The following is a 22,217-nucleotide window of genomic DNA, read 5'->3' on the forward strand; positions in this document are numbered from 1 at the left end:
AGAGAGAGAGAGAGAGAGTGAGCGAGGGAGGGACAGAGAGGGAGGAAGACACAGAATCTGAAGCAGGATCCAGGCTCTGAGCTGTCAGCACAGAGGGCCATGAGATCATGACCTGAACCAAAGGCAGCTACTTAACTGACTGAGCTATCCAGGAGCCCCACAGTGTTTCAATGTGTTATGACAGAGTTGGGTAAACTAAGGTCCGGAGAAGCTTTCAGAGGACTGAAATCCCCTTTTGTCTCCTTTACCTGATAAGAATAGGACCAGTATGTATAGGCAGGAATGCATCTCTTGATTGTGGATTAGAGGCAGATACTCTACCTTTTAATCACAGGGGTCCCAAATACAAATAATTGCTAATATTTTCAAATACTTTTATGCACTGGTCAGTTCTTTTTTTTTAAGTTTTTACTTATTTATTTTGAAAGAGAGAGTGAGGGGTCAGAGAGAGAGGGAGAGAGAAAATCCCAAAAGAAGCCCTGCCATGGGGCTCGAACTCACAAACCATGAGATCATGATCTGAGCTGGAACCAAGAGTTGGACAGTTAACCGATTGAGCCACCCAGGTGCCCCTGCACTGGGAAGTTCTAAATGCTTTACATAAAACCATCTTCAAAACAACCCTCAGGTTTGTATTACAGATGAGAAAAGTAAGGAATAGAGGCTGAGAGTTTCTCAAGGTTACACAGTCACATAGTTAGGAAACAGGGGAACCAGGTTGTCTGGCTTCAGTGCCCATGTTCTTAACCACTTCATTGTGCTGCCTGTCAGAGTACACCTCAAGGAAACAGCTGCTGTGTGGTCTAGCTTATCCCCTTTCCACCCTAGAAACAGACACATAAGCAGCCGGTCCTGTAGCCATGTCACAGGATTTCTTACAACCTGCACAACTCACCCCATTCACTCACATTTCTCCCATACCTCTCCTCCCTGGAGTTTTCAAATGGAGGTCTATCAGGCTCAGAGACAGCTTGAGATCTTAAGGGTCCCTTCTTTTGTCTCAAGTTCAGTGAAGGCAAGCATTAGGACAGAAAAAGAGACATAAAATCAGGGCCTCTGTGGACCCTAATGAAAAGCAAGGTTTCCCCACCCTCAGTACAACAATCCTGATGAACTTTAGGCCCTCTAAGGACTGTTCCCCCTCCCAACTGCCACTTGTTCTCATGGCTTGCTGGACCCTTGGCTCCACACAAACTTCCACTCACACTGCCCTGCTTTGGCTCAAGTGCACTCCTCTTATCTCTAAGAAAGTCATTCTTCAAAGGTGAAACAGTAGCTGCCAAATTTGCTAAGCATGGAATAGTGTTCTCTTTCCCACCCCACCTAAAGTGTTGCTTGGAGTTTGACCTTGCTGAACTTCAGTTTCCTTATCTGGGAAAAGTCTGGGAAACAATTCCTGTCCTGTCTCCTGGGCTGATAGTTGAGTGAAGACAAGAATGAATTTGGTGAGAGGAAAGAGCTTTATACACTATAAGGCACTAAGTGAGCAGCAAGGATTTCTGGCCCCATCTAAAATCTGTGTGTGTATCATCTTCCACCCACCCACAATCACAGGCATAGCCAGGGGTACTGCTAATGGCCTCTGTCCACAGTGCTGAAGTCATAGTCAAGCCAGCTGGGGATCTTCAGTCCCTCTTTTTTGTTGTTGTTGTTTCTTTTTTGGTAATATACTAATTTATTCATATATACATTCACTTTACATTATTACATTTCAACATTCATCAAAACCAAAAATATGGAAGCTTCATGAATTTGCATGTCATCTTTGTGCAGGGGCCATACTCATCTCCTCTGTATGGTTCCAATTTTAGCACATGTGCTGCTTCATGCAGCAAGCACTTCAGCCCCTCCTGTACCACCTTTAAGTAAACATAAATGCAGAGATTTCCAAGCCTGAGGATTGTCCTAAAATGCAGAAGGTACTGAAAAAATGTTTGTTTCATTTATTTCAAGTATCTTTGTTTTTTAAAAATAAATGTAACACTCCTTTCAAAATTGTAACATTTGGGCAATCGTACAAATGGGCAAGATGTGATCCAGCAGCTCAGGAAGAGGAGGTTGTAGTCTTTACTTGATATGGGTGAACAGTATGAGGTAGCTACAGAAAAAAAAAAACTGATGTAACATGAGGCTATGTAGAAAGAAGTTCAGAATCAGAAGTGGAAGGCAGGCTGGCTCATTTGTACACTGTACCAGCACTCCTGGAAAAAGCTAATCAGAGCCAGGCACTATGAACTGAAACCCAGTCAGGGGAGCATAGTTTTGGGAGCTGGAATGAAGCAAGACAGAAGAGGAAACCATGAAGGCCTGAGAGGTGTCTCACCCTGGAGAGAAACAGGGTTGAGGTAATGTAGATGGCTGATGTCTGGCAGGTGGGACTGATGAGGTCAATGTGACCTCAAGGACAAAGCTAAGACCAAAGGTGGAGGAGAGGCAGACTTCTCCTCAATAGCACCAAAAGGTAACTAGATACCAGGGAAGGTAGTGAAGCTGTATAAGCATATGACAAAACTGTTGAGTTGGGGGTGGGGTACTTACCAGGCATCCTGTCCTCTTGAGACTTGTGATGCCTACAAATGGTTAAGCACCTTCTGGTGAATGCCCAGCCCTAAGTCCAGCTGAGCTGGAGGCATATTCAAGATTGTAGAGACTCATATGACCATAGAACATTAGAATAACTGGGTCAGGAAACTTAATTTCTTTAGTTAACCTCATAGACCAACTGTTGTACCTACAACTCTCGGTCATGACCTGAGAGAAAAGAGTCAAGGTCTCAATACACCTGCTGTCCCTTTCCAGGATGAGGTCTGGAAAGCTTGCCTCTAGAACCTGATGTTGCATGCCCTCTGCTGGTCATTTCTAACACTATCCTCTCACTCCCAAGGCAAGAAATAACCCCTCTGAATAGTTAGGGTACTGGTCAGTGTAGGTTTAGAACAACCAGGTGAGGGGCAACTGGGTGGCTCAGTCAGTTGAGCATCCAATGGTTGATTTCATCTCAGGTCATGATCCTAGGGTCGTGAAATCAAGCCCTGCATAGGGCTTTGCTCTGAGCACGGAACCTGCTTAAGATTCTCTCTCTCTCTCTCTCTCTCTCTCTGTCTCTCTGTCTCTCTCTCTCTCTCCTCCCCCCTTCCTTCTGCCCCTCTCCCCCACTTGCACGCTCTCCCTCTAAACATAAAAAAGAAAAACCAGGTGAGTACCAGTGAGTAGATCACTGGTCAGTGTTCAATCAGCATACAGGATCAGAACTGAATCTGCCGCTGAGTTCTAGTACCTGTATCAAAATAAGGGCTCATCCATGTCTAGAAGGGCTTAAGCTAAGGCTGAGTTTGAGGAAATGTCTGGTCCAGGACTAAGACCAAGGTCAGTGTCTCAGGCTGAAGTCAAAGTTGACAGTGTGGAACAGAAGTCTGGGTCCAAGTGTCAGCATGCAGTATGTATTCAGGTGAGATGCTAAGAGTCTGACCTCAGGTAGGAGTCAGTTGGCATCAAGGGGTCAATGTAGCATTCATATACAAGATGGAAGCATCAGGTAATAAGCACAGGAGAACTCAAACAAAAAATATTGCCAGGGGAAACATATAAGGGTTGGGGGACAGAATGAAGGAGTCACTAATTTCTAAGGACCTCTCAACCTTAAAGATGGTAATGGGCATGCTAGAGTCACGGTCTCTTCAGAAGGTAGATCCCAGTATTCCAGTTCCAACTTCCTGTGAAAGCCTCCTCACTAACAATAGAATTACCACATACAAATCATAGGTACAATCTGGGGACAGGAGAGGTCCAAGGACCAGTCCTGTCACTGCAGAGAGCTGGCAGCTGTGGGGGTAGTCTTGCTTTCCCCCGGATTCTCTGTTTCTACTGGCAACAGGGCCTGGCAGCCTCCCACACCCAGATCTTAGCAACCGTGGGAGCCCCTGGCAACGGCTGCCATGGCAACAAGACAGGGAACTAAGAATGGGCTAGGTGGGGGAGAACTTCCTCTGAAGTCTTCAGGATATGTGCAAGATAGGAGGCTCCCCTCCCATACACAGTCTGGGAGGGAACATGTGCTCCTGTCTAAACACCTCCTTAGTGGCACCCACCTCCACCCCAGCCCCCGGGGTTCCGGTTCCCTCAGGGTGAGAAAATGAGGGACACCTAGGGTTATGACGTCTCCATAAGGAGGGAGGGTGAATGCAAGTGTTCAGAACTGACACGATCACAGATTCATGCATACACTGGGCAGACATGATGTCAACATGTCAACATCCACGAAGCTGTTTGTCATGTCGACACAGACCTACACAGTCATTTAGTCACACATGTATACTAACACAAAATCACATACACAGCAAATAATACAGAATCAGGCACACTACCACACAAAAATATTGCACAGATATATTCTCACTTACAAATCACATTACAGATACAACAATAACTCCCAATCAGACTCAAACATCAAACAGATGCACTCACACATCCAGACATCTGTGAATATAGAGAGTAACAGTTAACTTTGCTGAGCATTAACTACATACCAAGCGCAGAACTAGATGCATATGTTACCTTAATTAACCTTCACAACAACTCAGTGAGGTACTATACCCATTTTCTACACCCATTATACAAAGAAGGAAATGAGGCACAGATGTGGCAAGTCAAGTCACAAGGTCAACATAGCCTACATTCTTACACTTATGGCACACTGTACACCCGGCTTTCTAACACACACCTGATACTTAGGGCAACAGGACACAGGGTGGCCATAGAGAACCCAGCAAACAATGGGGTCCATGTCATCAGCACCTGAAGGCATAGGTGCTACAACCCCCCCCACCCCGCCCCAAGGTCTAAGCCCACAACATAGCGTCAGCAGGGACCAGGTAAGGCCCAGTGACTAAACTCTGCCTCCGTGTTGGCACAGGCAAGGCTGGAGGAGGCAAAATAGAACTGGAATAAGAAGTAGAGCCACCCACAGCCCAGGCCCCCATGAGTCTGGAGGTGGGGGAGTAAGAGCCCCCAGATCTAAGGAGCCAGCACCAGTCCTGGGCCCCCTCACTGTACCATGCCCACCTCCTTGTCACACTGTTCCATTCCCTCATCATCCCATCTCCCCTCCCTTCTAGTCTTTGTTCCCCACTACTCCTTCCCTTCTCATCCCCCTTCCTTACCTCCCACCCTATCTCTCTTCCCCTCCTCTTCCCATCCCCCTCACCCCATCTTCCCTCCCTTCTCTCATTCCCCTCATGTCACCTCTTCTCCATCCTCCTCTTACCCCACTTCCTTTCTTTACTTCACAGCTCACACCCCTTTACACCTGGGACCGCCATGGTGAGTACTAGAAGGAAGGCAGATAATGGAGACTATGCAGACCTGACCTCAGGACCCCTTAGATCTCTCTCCTGCTCTGCTCTGGTACTGGTGTTCTCCTAGCCTCAGTTTCCAGCTCTATCCAGATTGTGTGAACTCATGGGTATCCGAAATGTTTCTGGGAAATGGCAAAGAAAGAGAGGTGAGAGCTTCTGCCCTGGCCCTTCTTTTGTCCTCAAACCCCCCAAGAACTCCTTTCCCCTCTTCACCCCCGGATTACCCCCTCCCCACCCCCGCTCCCTGTAGCACAGATGGGCCTGGGAGACAGTGACGTGGGCGCTAGGCACCGTGTCTGCTCAAGCGTCGGCTTCCGCTGGCTACCGCCTCCGCAGCCCTGCCTGCTCTGAACAGCGGGGACACTAGGGCTGAGATTTAATGGGGGGAAGGAGGGGGTTGGTATTGAGGTGGGAGATTCTGAGTGTGTTAAGGAAATCATGTGGAGCTGAGATGAAGGGTTAAGGGGGGAGCCAGGATTGGGGAGATCATGGGAGTCGTAACAGATTAAGGCTACGATAAAACAGAAGATCATGGGGGGGAAACAGGAGATATACCCAGCCAAGAAGAGGGGAAAGAAAGGGTGGGCTACAATTTGGGAACTCAAGAGGGAAGTGAGATGAAAGATTATAGAGAGAATGTTACTGAGGATTGTGGGGGTTGCTGGGGAGGGGCTGCTCATAAAGTAGGTGGTATTAGGGGATTATACAGAGGATGAAAAGGGGACTCACAACGGGAATCGGGAATCGTGGAGGCGCTAAAATTGGGAAGAACTACCAGGTTACCAAGGAGAGAGGGGAAGCATGCTTAAATTCTGCATGCCTACTGGGGTCTGTTTTGTTAGGTCACCTCAGGTCAGTGCCGGGTCAAGGTAAGGTAAAGCTAAATCAGGTCTGGTCGAGGTCAGTTTACAGTTCTTATGGAAGACAGGTAAGAAGGGGTGACCTTTTGACCCTGGTGGAGGGACTACACCTTCCAAAGTACACTATTCGCTCCCCGACCCTCCTAAATGAAGAAAAGAAAGAATGCCGAGAGTCACCGCCAACTGGTAAGCAGTTTTCCTTTAAGGCTGCCTTTGACATTACACAGGTTCCAGAAGGTTCTCCCGGGATTTGAGCGGTGGCCAGTACGTCCCACCTTCTCAAACCCGAGATTGGACTAATATAGTTGCCCCCAGTCTCGGGTCTGAGCCCCACAGACCAACCAATAAAATCAAAGGGCGCGTGGAGTTGCCGCCCTCTGTCCCTTTCACCAATGACACGACGAGCTAGCGAAGAGGTGTGGTTGACTGATCCCAGAGCGCACCAATCAGACCGACACCAATCACTGCCTGGAATGTGTGCGCGTGTGGCCGGGTGACAGGGGCGGAGAATGGGCGGCTATCACCAAGGCACTCGCTGAAGGCTGTCCAATTACAAGGGAAGCTGAGTTGAGTGATGGACAGACCGCGCAATGGGAGGCGCGGAGGCGGAGCCGTGGGGGCGGGTTCCCCGGCCCGCTGTCTGCGGCCGGCGGGCAGGCGACTCCTGTCCAGAGTGGAGGCGGCGGAGCCGGAGCCAGGGGAGGGGGCAGCGGCTGTCTGACGGACCGCGGTGGCGCCCGCAGCTCCTCACTGGTGAGGGCACCGAGCCAGGACTCCGGGGTCCCGGGAGCGGGGGCGTCGCGAAGCCAGTGGTCCTGGTGTCGGGGGGGGGGGGGTTGAGGGAGATTGGGGGGAGCTGGGACACTGAAGGCCCATCGTTTCTTCTGCCGTGGTGGTGCGGGGACTGGGGTCTGCAAAGTGCTCGATGTCTGCGACCCTCTAACAGCGGGCAGCCAGAGCCTGAGCTGGGGGGAGGGTCGGGCCGGGTGGGATTGGGTTCCGTGGGCGGAGGCGTTTCTGGGCCAGCCCAGCCTGTCAGCGCCGGTGACATCACCGACCACCCTCCCCCGCCCGAGCCCCCTCCCCTCCCTTCCTCTCCGCTCCTCTCGGTTCCTCGCCGCGCCTTTTGTCCCGGCCGAGCTCTGCTCTGCCCCGCCCCTCCCCGCCTATCTGCGAGGGAGGAGACTCCGGGTCAGTGACTTCATTGAGTAGGTTCTTGGGGATTGGGGTCGGATCCTCCCCGGAGAGAGAGGCGAGAGGAACTCACTGCCTCTCAGCCCCTCACAACCACACCTGGCACAGGTACACACGCTGCCACTCACAAGAGCACGCTTCCACTGCCAGCCTTACCGTCACACTGCCGTACAGCCATTCAGACATTGCTGCACCTGAGAGCAGGTGGCCGCCGGACCCTAGTCCTTCATTCTCCACACCTGGGGATCAGGTCTAGCTCCTGCTGCACCGGACAGGCCTTGCTGGGCTAGTGCCTCTGAGAACCCGAGGAGGTGTCTTCCAGAGCTGCAGCTTTCCAAGCAGGCTCCGGTGGAGCGATCAGAGGTGAGGGGCTGGGCTGGGCATGTTTAAGCGCACAGTGCTCTCCTGCCCATCCCCAGCAGCACCCCCACTACAGGCCCGAGGAGCTTTCCGGAGCTTCCCACACTTCTGGGGAGAAGACTTCTTAGCCAGCTTGATGTTTAAAATTCAGCTGGAGCCCTTAAAACTTCGAGCGTGGACGCTGAATGGGTTTGTAAAGTTCCGGTAAGTCCCTCTGGAGAAGGGCACTCATATCCCTACCACATCAAATTCTCCACATCTCATCCCCCTTCATTGCCCACCATCATCCTCACCCCATCTGCATTACATGTAAGACCCTCCTACCTCACCCTTACATTTGAATGAATGGTACCCCTTATCATTCATCTCCTATACCAAACCCTTCAGGCATCCATCCATTTTCCACAAATATCTCTTCCAATATTTCAACTCTCTTCATCTCTCTCTTTCAACCCATTGGTAACCCATTTTCCACCTCAGCCATTTCTATTTGTCATCCCTTGTCCCCTTCCACCAATACTTCATTTTCTGTATCAACCATCTCCCCTCCCTATATACTCCCTCTTGCTATTTCTCATTTTTCATTCCTGCCTCAACATTAACATCCTCTTCATTCTTCTCCATCAAAGGCAGTGCCATGCCATGGGGCTCCTTTGTCATTCCAACACGTGGCTTGTGGGTACGGGGAGGGAGGGAAAGAGGGAGGAAAGGAGAAGGAAAAAGGCAGTCCCCAAAAGAGCTTGCCCTGTGTCTGTGGAGGCAAGAGAATTATAGGTCCAGAACCGTTATCAGGTGAGTGCCAGGAAGGAAGTTGGCCTCATGAAGAGGTAATACAGGGACAGCAAGAGGAGGGTGAGAGCATTGGCAAGCCGCTCCACTTGCCCTCTGCCTAGAAGCTGCTATGGTTTTCTGGGGGCGTCCTCTTGGTGTACTAGGGTTCCTTCCCAGTCCTAGGGTGGGCAGAGAAGGCATGGGCTGAGGCAGAGATGGCAGACCACCCCCAGTTCCCTCTCAGACGGCTTTTACCGTTGCTTCCGAAAATGGCTGCCCACCCCCAGATGCTCTTCTCTCACTCTTCCAACCCCAGCTTCCCCCACCAGGCGTGACATGCTGGTAGGGGGAGAAGGGGGAGTACCCGCCTTTATGGAGCCTTCTCTTCGTCACAGTGAGGTGACTCCCAGAGCCATGAGTCAACTCAGCCACCTGCAACAGGCCCTGTGGGGGCAGGAGCTAGGGCCATTGTCCCTGCCTTCCTGGGGCCTTAAGTACAGCCCTCACTCCTGCCAGGAAGCCCTGTATACCTCACTGAAGCTGTGAGAGGCAGAAAAGCAGACTTCAGCTGTGGTTGCCAGCCCAGGACATTGCTAGAAAGACTCTGGTTTTCTGGGCTTGGTAGGGGTTGGCCAAGCCTCTGAAGGGCTAGAGAATGGCTTCTGGCCATCTCCCCAAATAGCCCAACTACAGGAAAGTCCCCTTCCCTTCATATCCACCACAGAGACAGTGGTGAAGGGAGATTAGAGTGAAAGAATTAGAGCCCTGTGTTTCTCCCTAAAAAAAAAAAAAAAGCCCTGGTGTCTGGCTTAGAAGGGACTATCAGAGGAGTATGGACCTGGCCCTGGGTCAGATCCTGAACCACAGGGCAGGTGAGGAGGGACTGGTAGGGAAGGTATTAAGGAAATGGTGATTAGTGCCTAAGTGTTCTAACAACTAAGGTTTAAAAAGTCCCTACCCCCAGGATGGTTTTGTTCACTAACACTAGTGCTTAGGTGGCACAGACATGTCTTCATACACATTTTGTGTGCAGACACTGGGAAATGAGTAAAGGGAACTGTTGCCCTTGTTGGAGGAAGGACAGTGTCATCCCCCCCTGCTAATAAGAGAGCTAGAAACGGCAGTTTCCAAAGGCTGTGAGTCATTCTCTCATCTGTCACACATGAGGCTTAGCATAGTCTGGAAAGCAGGGACAGGGAGGCCTGGGGTCTTCAATAGCAGAGAGGACTCCAGGCACCTACACCCTGACTCAGCCTAGCTGGCCAGGACAACTGGCTAAAGACCTAGGACTGTCCCTAGTCCTGGGCCACTGCCCCAGCTGCCCTTAGCCTGGGCACCATGCCTGAGACATGGTGTAAAAGACCACGATGCTCAGGTGACCTCACCCAGTACACTGATCTTCGCCAGCTTCTGTGTGTGGGCCTGTCAGTCCATGGTGCCACCTCACACGGCAGGGCCTCTCAGGGGTCCTCAGTCTAGCCCAAGGACCTGGGCTTTAGCTGAGCCCCTAATAGGCCACAGCCCCCAGCTTCCTGCTGGGAAAATCTAGGAGCTGAGGAAAGAATCACAGAATCCTAGAATGTCAGAGCTGAAAGAGACCATCTAGTCCAAACCTTTCATTTTACTGATGGGGAGACAGGGGCCTACAGAACAGGCATGACCTGCTGAAAGTCACACAGTGAGTCACTTAGGGATTGCAGGATCGTCAGGAGCAGGGCTGGGTCAAAAGGGAATAGGAGCTTCAAGGACTGGCCCTGGGTTTCTTTCAGAAACAAGGAGACAAGTGCCGGTCCAGTGGCTGTGATGGGAAAGGATTATTACAAGATTCTTGGGATCCCATCGGGAGCCAACGAGGATGAGATCAAGAAAGCCTACCGGAAGATGGCCTTGAAGTACCACCCAGACAAGAACAAAGAACCCAATGCTGAGGAGAAGTTTAAGGAGATTGCAGAGGCCTACGACGTGCTGAGTGACCCTAAGAAACGAGGCCTGTATGACCAGTATGGGGAGGAAGGTAAGAGAGCAGTCCTCCAGGCTGACGCTGGCCCCCTGTCCTTGTGTGGGGTGCTGTGTGACCCAGTTCTTGTAGCAGGGAACTGGAGGCTGAGGAGGGGTGATGGAGGCAAGTGTTCTCCGCACCGACACCCAGAAGAGAGTAGAGACCACCACTCCCCAGCCTTGGCTTACATAGTTCTCCCTGCCTCTCTCTGCCCCTCTCCCTCCTCAAATTCAGGCCCTAGGGATGTCTGAAGTCCGAACCAGAGGCTTTCCCCCTCCCTTTTTTCCCTCCCAGCCTTATTAGTCCTGCCTGAAGTCCCTGCTGCTTCATTGGCTGCTAGGGAAGGTTAGGGAAAAGGCATGTGTGCCTTGGCTCTCTGAGGAGAGAGCATTTACATTCATCAGCATAAAAGTTTGGCCCTTAAGCAGCCCGGGAATTAACCACTGGAGCTCTGATATAGAGAGATGATTCTCTCCTTCCCTGCCACGTCAGGCCAGCAGGACAGAGAGGGAGCTTTGCCTCCCTGAGGAAGTGGCAGGGATCCAAGGATGGAAGGGGAACTGCTGCTGGCATCTTGCCCCCTCCCTGACGTAGCTGGTGGCCAGGCACAGGGTGGCAGGAAAGGCCCAAATAAAGCCTCTGAGAGGGTGGCCCCTCCCAGTACATCCCACAGGCATGATGTAGCTGCTAATTCTGGGCCTGCCCCTCAGGGCCGCCTGCCACCCGCCAGCCACAGGCACCTGTCAGGCTATATTAAGAGACACTGTCACAGCTGAGGACTCTCCTTCCTAAGAGGAACTGCCCTTCCTGCCCAACAGCATCTACCTTTCTTCCACATTCTCCTCCTCCCTCTCCCCACTCTAGCCACAAAATTAGATAGTCTGATGATATGTGCATACCTGCTACAGAGTAGATAGGTGCTCAAAAGAATGTTCTTTTCCTCTCCTCCTTGCTTTGTATCCCATGCCCCTATCCTCTGCACACCCCAGTCCTCCCAAACCCCTCTTCTTATTCTCCATGCACTAATTCCTTCAGGTCTTCCCTGCTCACCTACTAGACTTGCCAACTCCCAGATTCACAGGCATCTGCTAGAATCTTTGGTATTCTCTCAGCTAAGAAATTTGTCTCTCTGGGATGGAGGGGTGGGAACAGTAGGGCTGGGAAGAGGGAAGCAGTGCAGATACCATGCCCCCATGTGACCTGTCTAGGAATTGCACTCTTTTCTCCACTTGGCCTCACCTTTGTTAGCTGGAGAGCTACCCAGAAACTTCATCCCTCCTGCATGACCAAGCCCAAGTGAAGGACAAAGTTCAGCCTCTAAACCCAGACACTGGGTCCTAATGTCAATCTACATCCCAGGAGGTCTCCTAAGAATACAGCACAACCTTAAGGAGAAACCCAGGGCCTGGGGAAGGACAAGCGGCCTTGAAAATGTGGGTTATATTTCTGTCTGCCCTGCCCCTTCCCCAACAGCCAGCCAGAAGACTTGTGCACACAGACTTTGTGCACAACCCTGGCTAGGGACAAGTTGCTCCCAGCATGAAAAAGGGGGTGGTGGTGACACAACAGGAGTCCCTACAGAGAAATTACCCCCTCCTGTTGTTATCAGTCCAATATCCCTCTCTCACTGAGCTCTGCCAGGCTTCTTAAACTCACCTGGTAATCAGACCCTCAAGAAAAGAAAAGAACAGATCCTGAGTCTTAGGGGAGGGATGAAGAGGCAGCTGCCACAAGTCTCTGAACTGCCTGCCACTTGGCCTTTCTAATGAAACCCAAATCTGTTCTTGCAGTCCCAGGAAATAAGAAGCTAATTTAATTTAGGCTTAGACATCCACAGCCAATTGAAATTCTAGATAAAAAGCCTCAAAGAAAAGGGCCCCTTCCCCTAGCCTGGGCCCCACCCCAGAGTCTATATATTCTAGAGAATTTCTCAGTGTTAACCGCTTCCCTCTAACTCCTCCCCACACCCCCTAACACCACCACTACCATCTCCCCATGAAGGTTGCCTCCCACAATCTGAGCTCCTTAGACAGGACCTGGCTCCAGAGAGAGCAGCTACGGCCATTACCTGCAGTGGGCCTGCTCGTTCATGCATTTTGGTTGCTTTGACATTAGGTACAGGGTATAGGACTTGGTGTTAAGTCCAAGAAGCTCTGTTCCCATTGTGTTCTATGTCTGTCCGGTGTGTGAATGGCACCCCTGGAGTTGTACAATAGTGTGAGCTCTGAGTGTGGAAACAAAGCTCTTAAAAACTTTAATGAAATAGCTCCTCATCTCCAAGCTAATGAGCTTTCCTGCTTTTTGGGTCCCTCTTGATTTCCCATTTGGATAGGAGTCAGAAAAAAAAAAGGGAACTATGGGTAGAAGCAGAATGAAAGCAGGCTTTCTCCTGGACTGTATCCCCACCTTATTTGGGACAGGTCACTTACTGGCTTCCTGTGTAGTCAAATCCTATCTGATTTTCCCTTGCTCTGTGTGTCTTTAGAGATAAACAAAGATTTGGGAGTCAAGTATGACTGTAGTGTGATCCGAAGCCGGCCACTCGAGGCTTTGTGAGACATCTTTGAGTCATGGGTACATGGAAGAGACTACAGGACTACAAGTCCTGTTCTCCAAGTCTTCTACTTAGCTTTTCTATCTATTGTAACTCAGCCTCTTGAACCTCATGATGTGCTTTATTATTAAACATATAATTAAGAATAAAAATTAATCTTGTCAGAGGTTTTCTTACTCTATTAGGCTAGTCCTCTCTGTGGAAGAGAGGTGGCTTCTTTCTCTAGGCCCATGAACTGGGGGCTAGAGGGCAGGGGGTGGAGATTGGAGTGGGGCCGGGACCAGCCACACTATCCCTAACTTCTCCTCCCTCCAGGCCTGAAGACCGGCGGTGGTTCATCAGGTGGCTCCAGTGGCTCCTTTCACTACACCTTTCACGGGGACCCTCACGCCACCTTTGCCTCCTTCTTTGGTGGCTCCAACCCCTTCGATATCTTCTTTGCCAGCAGCCGTTCCACTAGACCCTTCAGTGGCTTTGACCCAGATGACATGGATGTGGATGAAGATGAGGATCCATTTGGCGCCTTTGGCCGCTTTGGCTTCAATGGGCTGAGTAGGGGCCCAAGGCGGGCCCCCGAACCACTATACCCTCGGCGCAAGGTGCAGGACCCACCTGTGGTACATGAGCTGCGGGTGTCCCTGGAGGAGATCTACCACGGCTCCACCAAGCGCATGAAGATCACAAGGCGGCGCCTCAACCCTGATGGGCGAACTGTGCGTACCGAGGACAAGATCCTGCACATTGTCATCAAGCGTGGCTGGAAGGAAGGCACCAAGATCACCTTCCCCAAAGAAGGTGATGCCACACCTGACAACATCCCTGCTGACATCGTCTTTGTGCTCAAAGACAAGCCCCACGCACACTTCCGTCGAGATGGCACCAATGTGCTCTACAGTGCCCTGATCAGCCTCAAGGAGGTAGGGCCTGGGTCAGGTTGTGTGTGTATGTGTTGGGGGCAGGGGAGAATAATGGGGACATTCTTTCCTCACTCCAATCTTTTCCTCCCTTCCCACTCAACCCCCCATTTTCCTCACTCTCTACCTCATTTTCCCCAGGCGCTGTGTGGCTGCACTGTGAACATTCCCACTATTGATGGCCGGGTGATCCCATTACCCTGCAATGACGTCATCAAGCCAGGCACCGTGAAGAGACTCCGTGGGGAGGGCCTTCCTTTCCCCAAGGTGCCCACCCAGCGAGGAGACCTCATTGTCGAGTTCAAAGTTCGCTTCCCGGACAGATTAACACCACAGACACGACAGATCCTTAAGCAGCACCTACCCTGTTCCTAGGCTCTGCCCCAGCCAGCCCAGAGTCTACCACAGCAATACCCCCTACACTCACCCACCCAATGTGCACCCAGCTTGATGTCCACTGGACACTGGCAACTTTTTCTAAAATGCAAAAAAAAAAAAAAAAAAAAAAAAAAAGCCACTGGATTTCAGGAAAATGTTCCTGTCCCTGACCCCTTTCAGAGCTGGGCTGCCTTGGGGAAGTGGGTGGGAGGTGGGGAGAGCTAGCCCAGGCCAGGGGTCAATTTTCATGTCACTAGTTTCGAATCCAGTTCCCACTCCAGTGGCTGGAGAGTGACCTGAGTGCTACTTGAAGATACAGAGATTCCTTGTCCATGCCTGTAAATAGCATGTCCTCTTACCCCTCTCAGCTTTGCTAATACCTCTCCTCTCCCTTCTCTCCAGCTTCCTCCCAGTGGCAGAGGAAGAAGATAGAAAGGACACTGCTTTCCCACCCCAGCCCCACCCCTAGGTCCACAGTGTCTAAGGTTAATGCACACATATTCACACACACGAAGCACTCACCTAGAGCTATCTGTGCCTCTACAGAGTTAAGAAGGGAAGGTCCGTAACCCATGAACCGGGCCACTGAGCACGAGACACTTTTCATTAGGGCCAGGAAGGTGAATGGGGGCTTGGCAGCCTCCCTGAGAGCCCCCCACACTACCCAGATCTCCCTGCTGCTCTCAGGAGTGTGCAGGGGTGGAGGGAGGGGAAGAGGGCCTGCTGTATTAAGGCTAAGAGGTAGGGGGCAGGGTCCATCCCCCAGCCTTCATCAGGAAGGGAAAGGGCTTTGGGGTCAGATGACAGCTATTCCCCACCAAGAGATACAGGGTCACAGGTTTCTCCCCACACCTCTGAACTCAGGGCCTAGCCACCCTCAAACTTCCAAATCCCATTTTTGTGATACGTGAAGCTACTTATTTCTTACCCTTCATGGAGGCTGTGTGGGGAATTTCTAGCCCTTTAATGCCTGTGTGACCCCACCCCACTCCCACAATTGTATAAAGGTCAAGTAGTGAAGGAGCTAGGGGAAGACTGCTTCAGCCAGGTCCTGGGGTGGGGTCTTTAGGTTTTCTCACTTTGACAAGCCCCTGAATGTTTTTATAGTAGTTTTTTTGTATTTTTTTGTAATGACAGTATTATGGAAAAAAAAATAAAGTATTTTAAAAATAAGGCATCTGAGCAGGAGCAATGAACCTGGGATGGGGGCAGGTGTGAAGTGCCACTCACTTCCCTCCAGGGCCCTGGTCACCTCTGAGAACTCCAGGTGGTTCTTCAATATAAGGTGGAGCTGACTCCTTCCTCTAAGCCTAGGCTCATGGGATTTCTAATTTTTTTTAATTTTATTTATTTTTGAGAGAGAGAATGTGAGAAGGGGAGGGGAGGAGAGAGAGGGAGACACAGAATCTGAAGCAGAGTCCAGGCTCAGAGCTTGATGTGGGGCTTGAACTCATGAATGGTGAGATCATGACCTGAGCTGGAGTTGGACACTTAACCAACTGAACCACCCAGGCTCCCCAAGGCTCGTGAGATTTCTAAAACATATACCCCAAACACAACAGAGACAGAAGATACCACTCAGCTATTAGCAGAAACAAATCTATTTAGAATGAATAAATATCCTTTGTTGGATATTTGAAGGATATGCTAGCATGAGGACTAATAATTTTCTCTACATAGACTGGAATTTTCTTTTGAGAAATATTGTCCTCCTGGGAGGCAATGGAGGGATATCCCTGCTGAGACAACTCTGATACTCAGGGCCTGCATGATGCATTTGTTACTTTCCTTGGACTGGGTAAGGAGGAGCCCTATAGTCACAGAAATGCCCATCTGTAGGCTATGCCTGGGCCTAGACTTTCTACTGGTGCTGACTTTCCTCCATGCCTGAGCCCCAGATCCTTCTCTAAGATCAAGCCCACAAGAACCATGCCCTCCTGAGCTTCAGTGTCCTCAGTGCCATGAAGGCATCTCTGCCTTCACCTGGGCCTGAGCTCCATACAGAGGCTAACACCAACTACGCTTTAAGAGGGAACTTCTGCCCTTGATTTTCTCCTGGGACAATACCAGTGAGGGAAAAAAGCTCATCATTTTACTGAAAGTACTTTGGTGAGGAGCCTATTCCTTCCAGTGAAGAAATCAAGGGTTCTTGCTCACAAGAGTGTCTGCTAATTTCCTGGCCCCGGGTGGGAGATCCCCAATCCTGCATCTGCTATTCCTTGCTTTCTTGTTTTGGGTCCCATAGGTTGTCTTTCTCTTCACTTGGGGCTAAATTATTATCCTGGCCCTTTCCTCAGGCCTCAAGTTTTGGGATCCAGGTGTTCTCAGCCAGACTGCTTCCTTCCTCTGGCCTCAGTGTGTTCATAGAAGACCTGGGAAGCTGTCATATCTCCACTGAGCCCTCTCTGGGATGGGCCTATGAGTCCTTAGAAGCCAGGCTATGTGAGGCCAGGGTCATTTCAATGAGAAATCCCTGAAGCTGGCTCTGCAACTCTACTTGCAGTTGCACCTTTCCCTTCTTGGAGGCTGCATGAGGTATTTGTGGTACTTTAATGCCTGTATAATCCTCTACTCACACACACACACACACACACACACACACACACACACACACACACAGACACCTATATAAAAGTCAAGGTAGTAAAGAAAGTAGGGGAAAAATTAGTCAGCCAGGTCCTGGGGAGGTGGGTCTTTACTGGGTCTTCTCACTTTGAGAAGCTTCTGAATCCTTTTAAAGTAGTGTGGGGTGTGTGTGTGTGTAATTTTGTAATGACAGTACTGTGACCTTACTTTGCTCATTTGTATGACAACAATATATTCTTTAAGGTTTGGCTATCCTGAATTTTGAGCAACCAGTACTCTTGGTGGTAGGGGCCATTCCTTGATCACTGGAGCTCTTTGACCACTCAGACATTTAGCTTCTGGGCATCTCCCAGCTCATTGACTCTCAGAACATCTTCAGATTGTGACTTAGCAGCTGGCATCTTATTGGACTTCACTATCTTCCTGGACTATCTGGCCCTTGAAGGAATCCCTAAATTAGTATCCAATATCCTTTCCCTAAAATAGAAACTCCAACAAGATGCTCTCTTTAGCGATGATCCCTTCCAGACACTCTTCTCTCTGTTCTCTACCTCTGGGGCACTGCTCCTCCATGGATGGAGTCTGTTGGTGTACAACTCCGCTCGGATCCCTTGGGTCATGTCCTGCCATCATTTGGAAGTGACTCGGGACTGCCTCTCTTGTTCCCCATACAGTTACATTGTGCCACGATTTGCCCATGATGATGGGCAAAAGTTTGTCTGCTCTTCTTCTTGGACTGGGGTCCTGTGTGAACCATGACCAACATCTCAGGGCCCTCTGGTTTCCTTGCTCTCAGCTGAGGGGGCAGGAAAAGGACTATCCAAGGTAGAAACTGAATTTTTTGTGATCAGCCTGTCCTCTGACTTGCACAATGGCTTCTTTCAAATTGCTATGCAACCTTGACTTAGCTATCCCCAAAACACGGGTGGCTGAGAGAGAAAAGTGGATCAGAGAAGAAACCATAATTGGGTCTTTATTAACTTAACAGTTATATGGATTCAAGGACCTGGTGAGGTAAGCACACCCAAAACTATAAAACCTGGGCTCCCTAGTGCTTATCTAATGCCTAGATCAAGGAAGGGAAGCTTCCAAGAGGTATTCAGGCAGTGTTCCTGATTCATTGAGGGTACTAAATTTCCAGTTCCCAAGTGACTTTAAAGACTTCCCAGGAGGGGACAGTGTATAATTGGCAGCAAGCCATGAGCAATACATACCTAGACACATAATGAAACCACTGTGATAGACCTGCCCCAGCTTTCTGTCCAAGTAAACTAAGGCATTTTCCAGTTGTTTCCAATCTAGGTTCTCTTTTGAACACATTGATAAGTCATTTTCTGACCATTTCTCTGAATGACTCATCAAGTCACTCTTTATCTCCTCTGCAGAATCAGCTCCCAAAGCCTTCATGGGGTAGCTTTCTGAATTCCTTGATAGGTAACAATTGGGGCCTTTCTTCAAACTATGCCTCAGACTCTTCCCTTGATCATTCCATAACTGGAACTTTACTGGGCCCCTCCCATAAAAACTTCCTGGGTGTCACAATCCAATCTTTCTTAGATCCTTGCTGCTTTGGCTCATAAACACAGAGGGCTGTGAAAGCCTTATATTGTTCCTTAGCTGAGATTTGTCCATTGGTTGCCACAAGACTGCATCAATACCAGAGACTCTTGGATCTTGCAAGCCAAGACCCACCAGTACACCCATGGGGCTCTTTCAAAGGTGGTGCTTTAGCTGGTTCCAAGTATTATTACTTACAGGACATTCTCTAGGAAGAATGGAAACTGGCACATAGGACTGGGAGGCCAGACTGTAGTGAAGAAGGTTAAAACTCACACATTTTCAAACTACTTCTGTAACAGGTATTCTATTTCAGTTGGGGTGAGATATTGTCCCTCATACTGGGTCCTAGGAAAGGATACTCCAGATACCCTAATCTGGGGTGGAGAAGAAGGTAGTAGGAGTGGGAATAAGGATTAAAGTTTGGCCTGAGGTAGGGCTGGTAATGAAGCAGGATTCAGGACTGGGAAGCAGTAGGGAATCTTTTGCCTGAATTTGAACTGAGGGGCAGAGGAATGGGCATTAGAAACTATACTGCATAAAACAAAGGGAGACTCCAGTGGGGAACAACCACCAGAGACCAGGACAGTAGCCACAAGGGACTAACTGTGCAGAGAGGAGAAAGCCTAAGATAGCTGCCTCCATTTATGCTGCAATGATTCCCCACCAGATTTGAGAATGTGGGAGCTGCTGAAGACTGTGCAGTTGCTCTTGTTTATCTTCAGTGATCCACAATAGTTGGTAGCCTACGGTGTCCTGCATGTCAGCAAGTGACTCAAAAATAATCTCAGAAGAATATAAACATATATCCCCTTAGCAAAAACTAGGAGACTCATTGGTTCCAGTGATTTAATGAAACCCCTGTCCAATCATTGACTGACCACTAAGTTAACCAAGCAGAGACTTGAGTGATCACACATAAAACAAAAAGGGGCACTCAGTCGGTTGAGCATCTGACTTCAGATCAGGTCATGATCTTACAGATCATGAGTTCAAGCCATGTGTCGGGCTCTGTGCTGACAGCTCAGAACCTGGAACCTGCTTCGGATTCTTTCTCTGCCCCACCTCCATTGCATGTGCACATACTTGTCTCTCTCTCTCTCTAAGGAAAAAAAAAAAAGTAACCCTGAGGAAGCCCAGACATCAAACTTACTAGACAAACACTAAATCAGCTGTTTAAAATAAGTTCAAAGAAAACTATGTCTTAAAAAAATGAATGGAAAGTATGAAAACAATGCCTCACCAAATAGATATTGTCAAGAAAGAGATAGAAATTACTTTTAAAAATATAACCAAATAGAAATTCTGGAGTTGAAAAGTACAATAACTGAAATGAAAATTTCAATAAAAGTTCAAGAGCAGATCTGAGAAGGTGGAAGAAAAACTAATGAATTTAAAGATAAATTGATTGGGATTATGCAATGTGAGGAGCAGGAAAAAAAAAAGAATAAAAATGAAAAGAGCCTAGGAGACCTGTGGGACACCATCAAGAATAACAATATACAAATAATAGGAATCATAAAAAGAGGTGGGGCATGGGCGGAGGCAGAAATAATATCTGGAGAAACAATGGCCTGAAATCACCCACTTTGACTGAAAGACTAGTCTACATATCCAAGAAGCTCAACAAATTCCAAACAGGATGAACACAAAGAGATCCACACTTACACACATCATAATCAAACTGTCAAAAGACAAAACAAAAAGAGAATCTTGAAAGAGGCAAGAGAAAAGTGACTCATCATGCACAAGGAATCCTCAATAAGGTTTAACAGCTGATTTCTCATCAAAAGCCATGAAGGCCAGAAGGAATTTGTTGACATACTCAAGTTCTGGAAGAAAAATTCCATACTCACCTAAACTATCCAACAAAAACGAAGGGGAAATCAAGACCAGATAAACAAAAACTGAGAATCCATTGCTAGAAAATCTTACCTACAAAAAATAGTAATGGGAGTCTGTCAGGCTAAAATAAAGGAAACTAGACAGTAACTCAAATCCACATAAAGAAATAAAAAGCACTGGTAAAAGTAACAACAAAGGAAAATATGAAAGATACTATAAATGCATATTTATAACTCTTTTCTTCTTTGGATTTAAAAGATGCCTGCATAAAGCAATAATAAATCTGTGTTGATGAATGAGAGCACAAAGGAGGGAAAAGAAAATGAAACTAGGAGCAAAGCTTATAGAAGCAAACTATGTAGGAGCAAACTAGATTGTCATAAATTAAGATTTATTAAGATAAAGATAAGAAAATAAGATGAAAGATAAGATTTATTAGGATAAATTAATAAATATAAATTATGATAATTTTTACACCCAGGGCAACCACTAAGAAAATAATTAAAAAACATAGTAAAAGAAACAACAAGGTCATTAAAATGGCATACCAGAAGTATCAATTTAACAAAAAAAGGAAGCAGTAATGGAGTAACTGAGAAACAAAAAACCATAAGAAATATGAAATGCTAACAGCAAAATTGTAGACATAAATCCTAGTACCACTAATTATATTAAGTATGAGTGTATTAAACTCTCCAATTAAAAGGCAAACACTGGAAACATAGATTAAAAATACATGACCCAACTGTATATGCTATCTACAAGAGGCAAAGTTTTGCATTTAAAAACACAAGCTAAGGGATGCCTGGAGGACTCACTCAGTTTAGCATCCAACTCCTGATTTTGGCTGAGGTCATGATCTTAGGGTAGTGGGATTAAGCCCCAAATCAGACTCTGCACTGAGTGTGGAGCTTGCTTGGGATTCTCGCTCTCTCCTTATGCCCTTCTCCTCCTGCTCATGCCCTCTCTCTCTCCCTCTCTCTTTCTCACTAAAAAAAAAAAAAAAAAAAAGTAAACATATTGAAAAAGATATACTGTGCAGACCATAACCAAAAGAAAGCTATGAGGCAATATTAATATCAGAAAAAATAGACTTTGAAAGAAAAATTTTTACAAGAGACAAAAAAAGGGGTATTTTATAATGATAAAAAATTAATCCATTAAGAAGATAAAACAATTATAAATTTTTTAATGTTTATTTATTATTGAGAGACAGAGAGAGACAGAGCATGAGCGTGGGAGGGGCAGAGAGGAGGAGACACAGAATCCAAAGCAGGCTCCACGCTCCAGGGCTCCAACCCACAAATTGGGAGATCATCACCTGAGCAGAAGGTGGACGCTTAACCAACTGAGTCACCCAGGCACCCTGAAGATAAAACAATTATAAATATATATGCATCTAACAAAGAACTTCCAAAACATAAAGCAAAAAATGACATAACTGAAGAGAGAAATAGACAATTCATAAAAAAATAATTGGAAATTTCAATACTCCACTTTTTTTCAATACTCCACTTTCAACAATGTGTAAAAACAACCATGTCAAAGATTAACAAGGAAATAGAAGACTTAAAAAATAGTATAAGTCACCTAGACCTAAGAGACATCTATAGAGCATTCTATCCAATGATAGCAAAATACACATTCTTTTCAAGTATGCATGAAACATTCTCCAAGTTAGACCATAGGCTAAGCCTTAAAACAAGAATTGATAAGCTTAAAAGGAATGAAATCATACCAAGTATTTTCTGTGATCACAATAGAATGAAAGAAATCACTATGAGAAGGGAATCTGGGAAAATTATAAATAGATAGAAATTAAACAACACCCATTGAAATAACCAA

At 47.9% G+C, this 22,217-nt stretch overlaps 1 protein-coding gene and 1 non-coding gene across 7 annotated transcripts; one reads left to right on the forward strand and one right to left on the reverse strand.

Moving 5' to 3' along the window:
• Positions 1–1,729: 1,729 nt before the first annotated feature.
• On the reverse strand, positions 1,730–1,839 carry LOC112851630 (U6 spliceosomal RNA). Its single transcript, XR_003222796.1, has one exon. It is a non-coding gene; the product is annotated as a U6 spliceosomal RNA (small nuclear RNA).
• Positions 1,840–6,789: 4,950 nt separating this feature from the next.
• Positions 6,790–15,557, forward strand: DNAJB5 (DnaJ heat shock protein family (Hsp40) member B5). 6 transcript variants are annotated; one of them, XM_025935076.2, is made up of 5 exons: positions 6,790–6,967; positions 7,828–7,972; positions 10,309–10,553; positions 13,408–14,009; positions 14,148–15,557. In XM_025935076.2, exons 1-5 carry the CDS (start codon positions 6,805–6,807, stop codon positions 14,379–14,381), a joined length of 1,389 nt encoding a protein of 462 aa, XP_025790861.1. In that variant the 5' UTR covers positions 6,790–6,804; the 3' UTR covers positions 14,382–15,557. The 6 variants fall into 6 exon arrangements, with proteins under 6 accessions (XP_025790861.1, XP_025790869.1, XP_025790886.1 ...); XM_025935084.2 differs by having other exon boundaries at positions 7,831–7,972; XM_086683415.1 differs by lacking the exon at positions 7,828–7,972 and adding an exon at positions 7,517–7,771 and having other exon boundaries at positions 6,843–6,967.
• The last annotated feature ends 6,660 nt before the right edge of the window (positions 15,558–22,217 follow it).

Source organism: Puma concolor, chromosome D4 (assembly GCF_028749965.1).
Source record: "Puma concolor isolate L17-30 chromosome D4, mPumCon1.1.hap2, whole genome shotgun sequence".
Taxonomy (NCBI): Eukaryota; Metazoa; Chordata; class Mammalia; order Carnivora; family Felidae; genus Puma; species Puma concolor.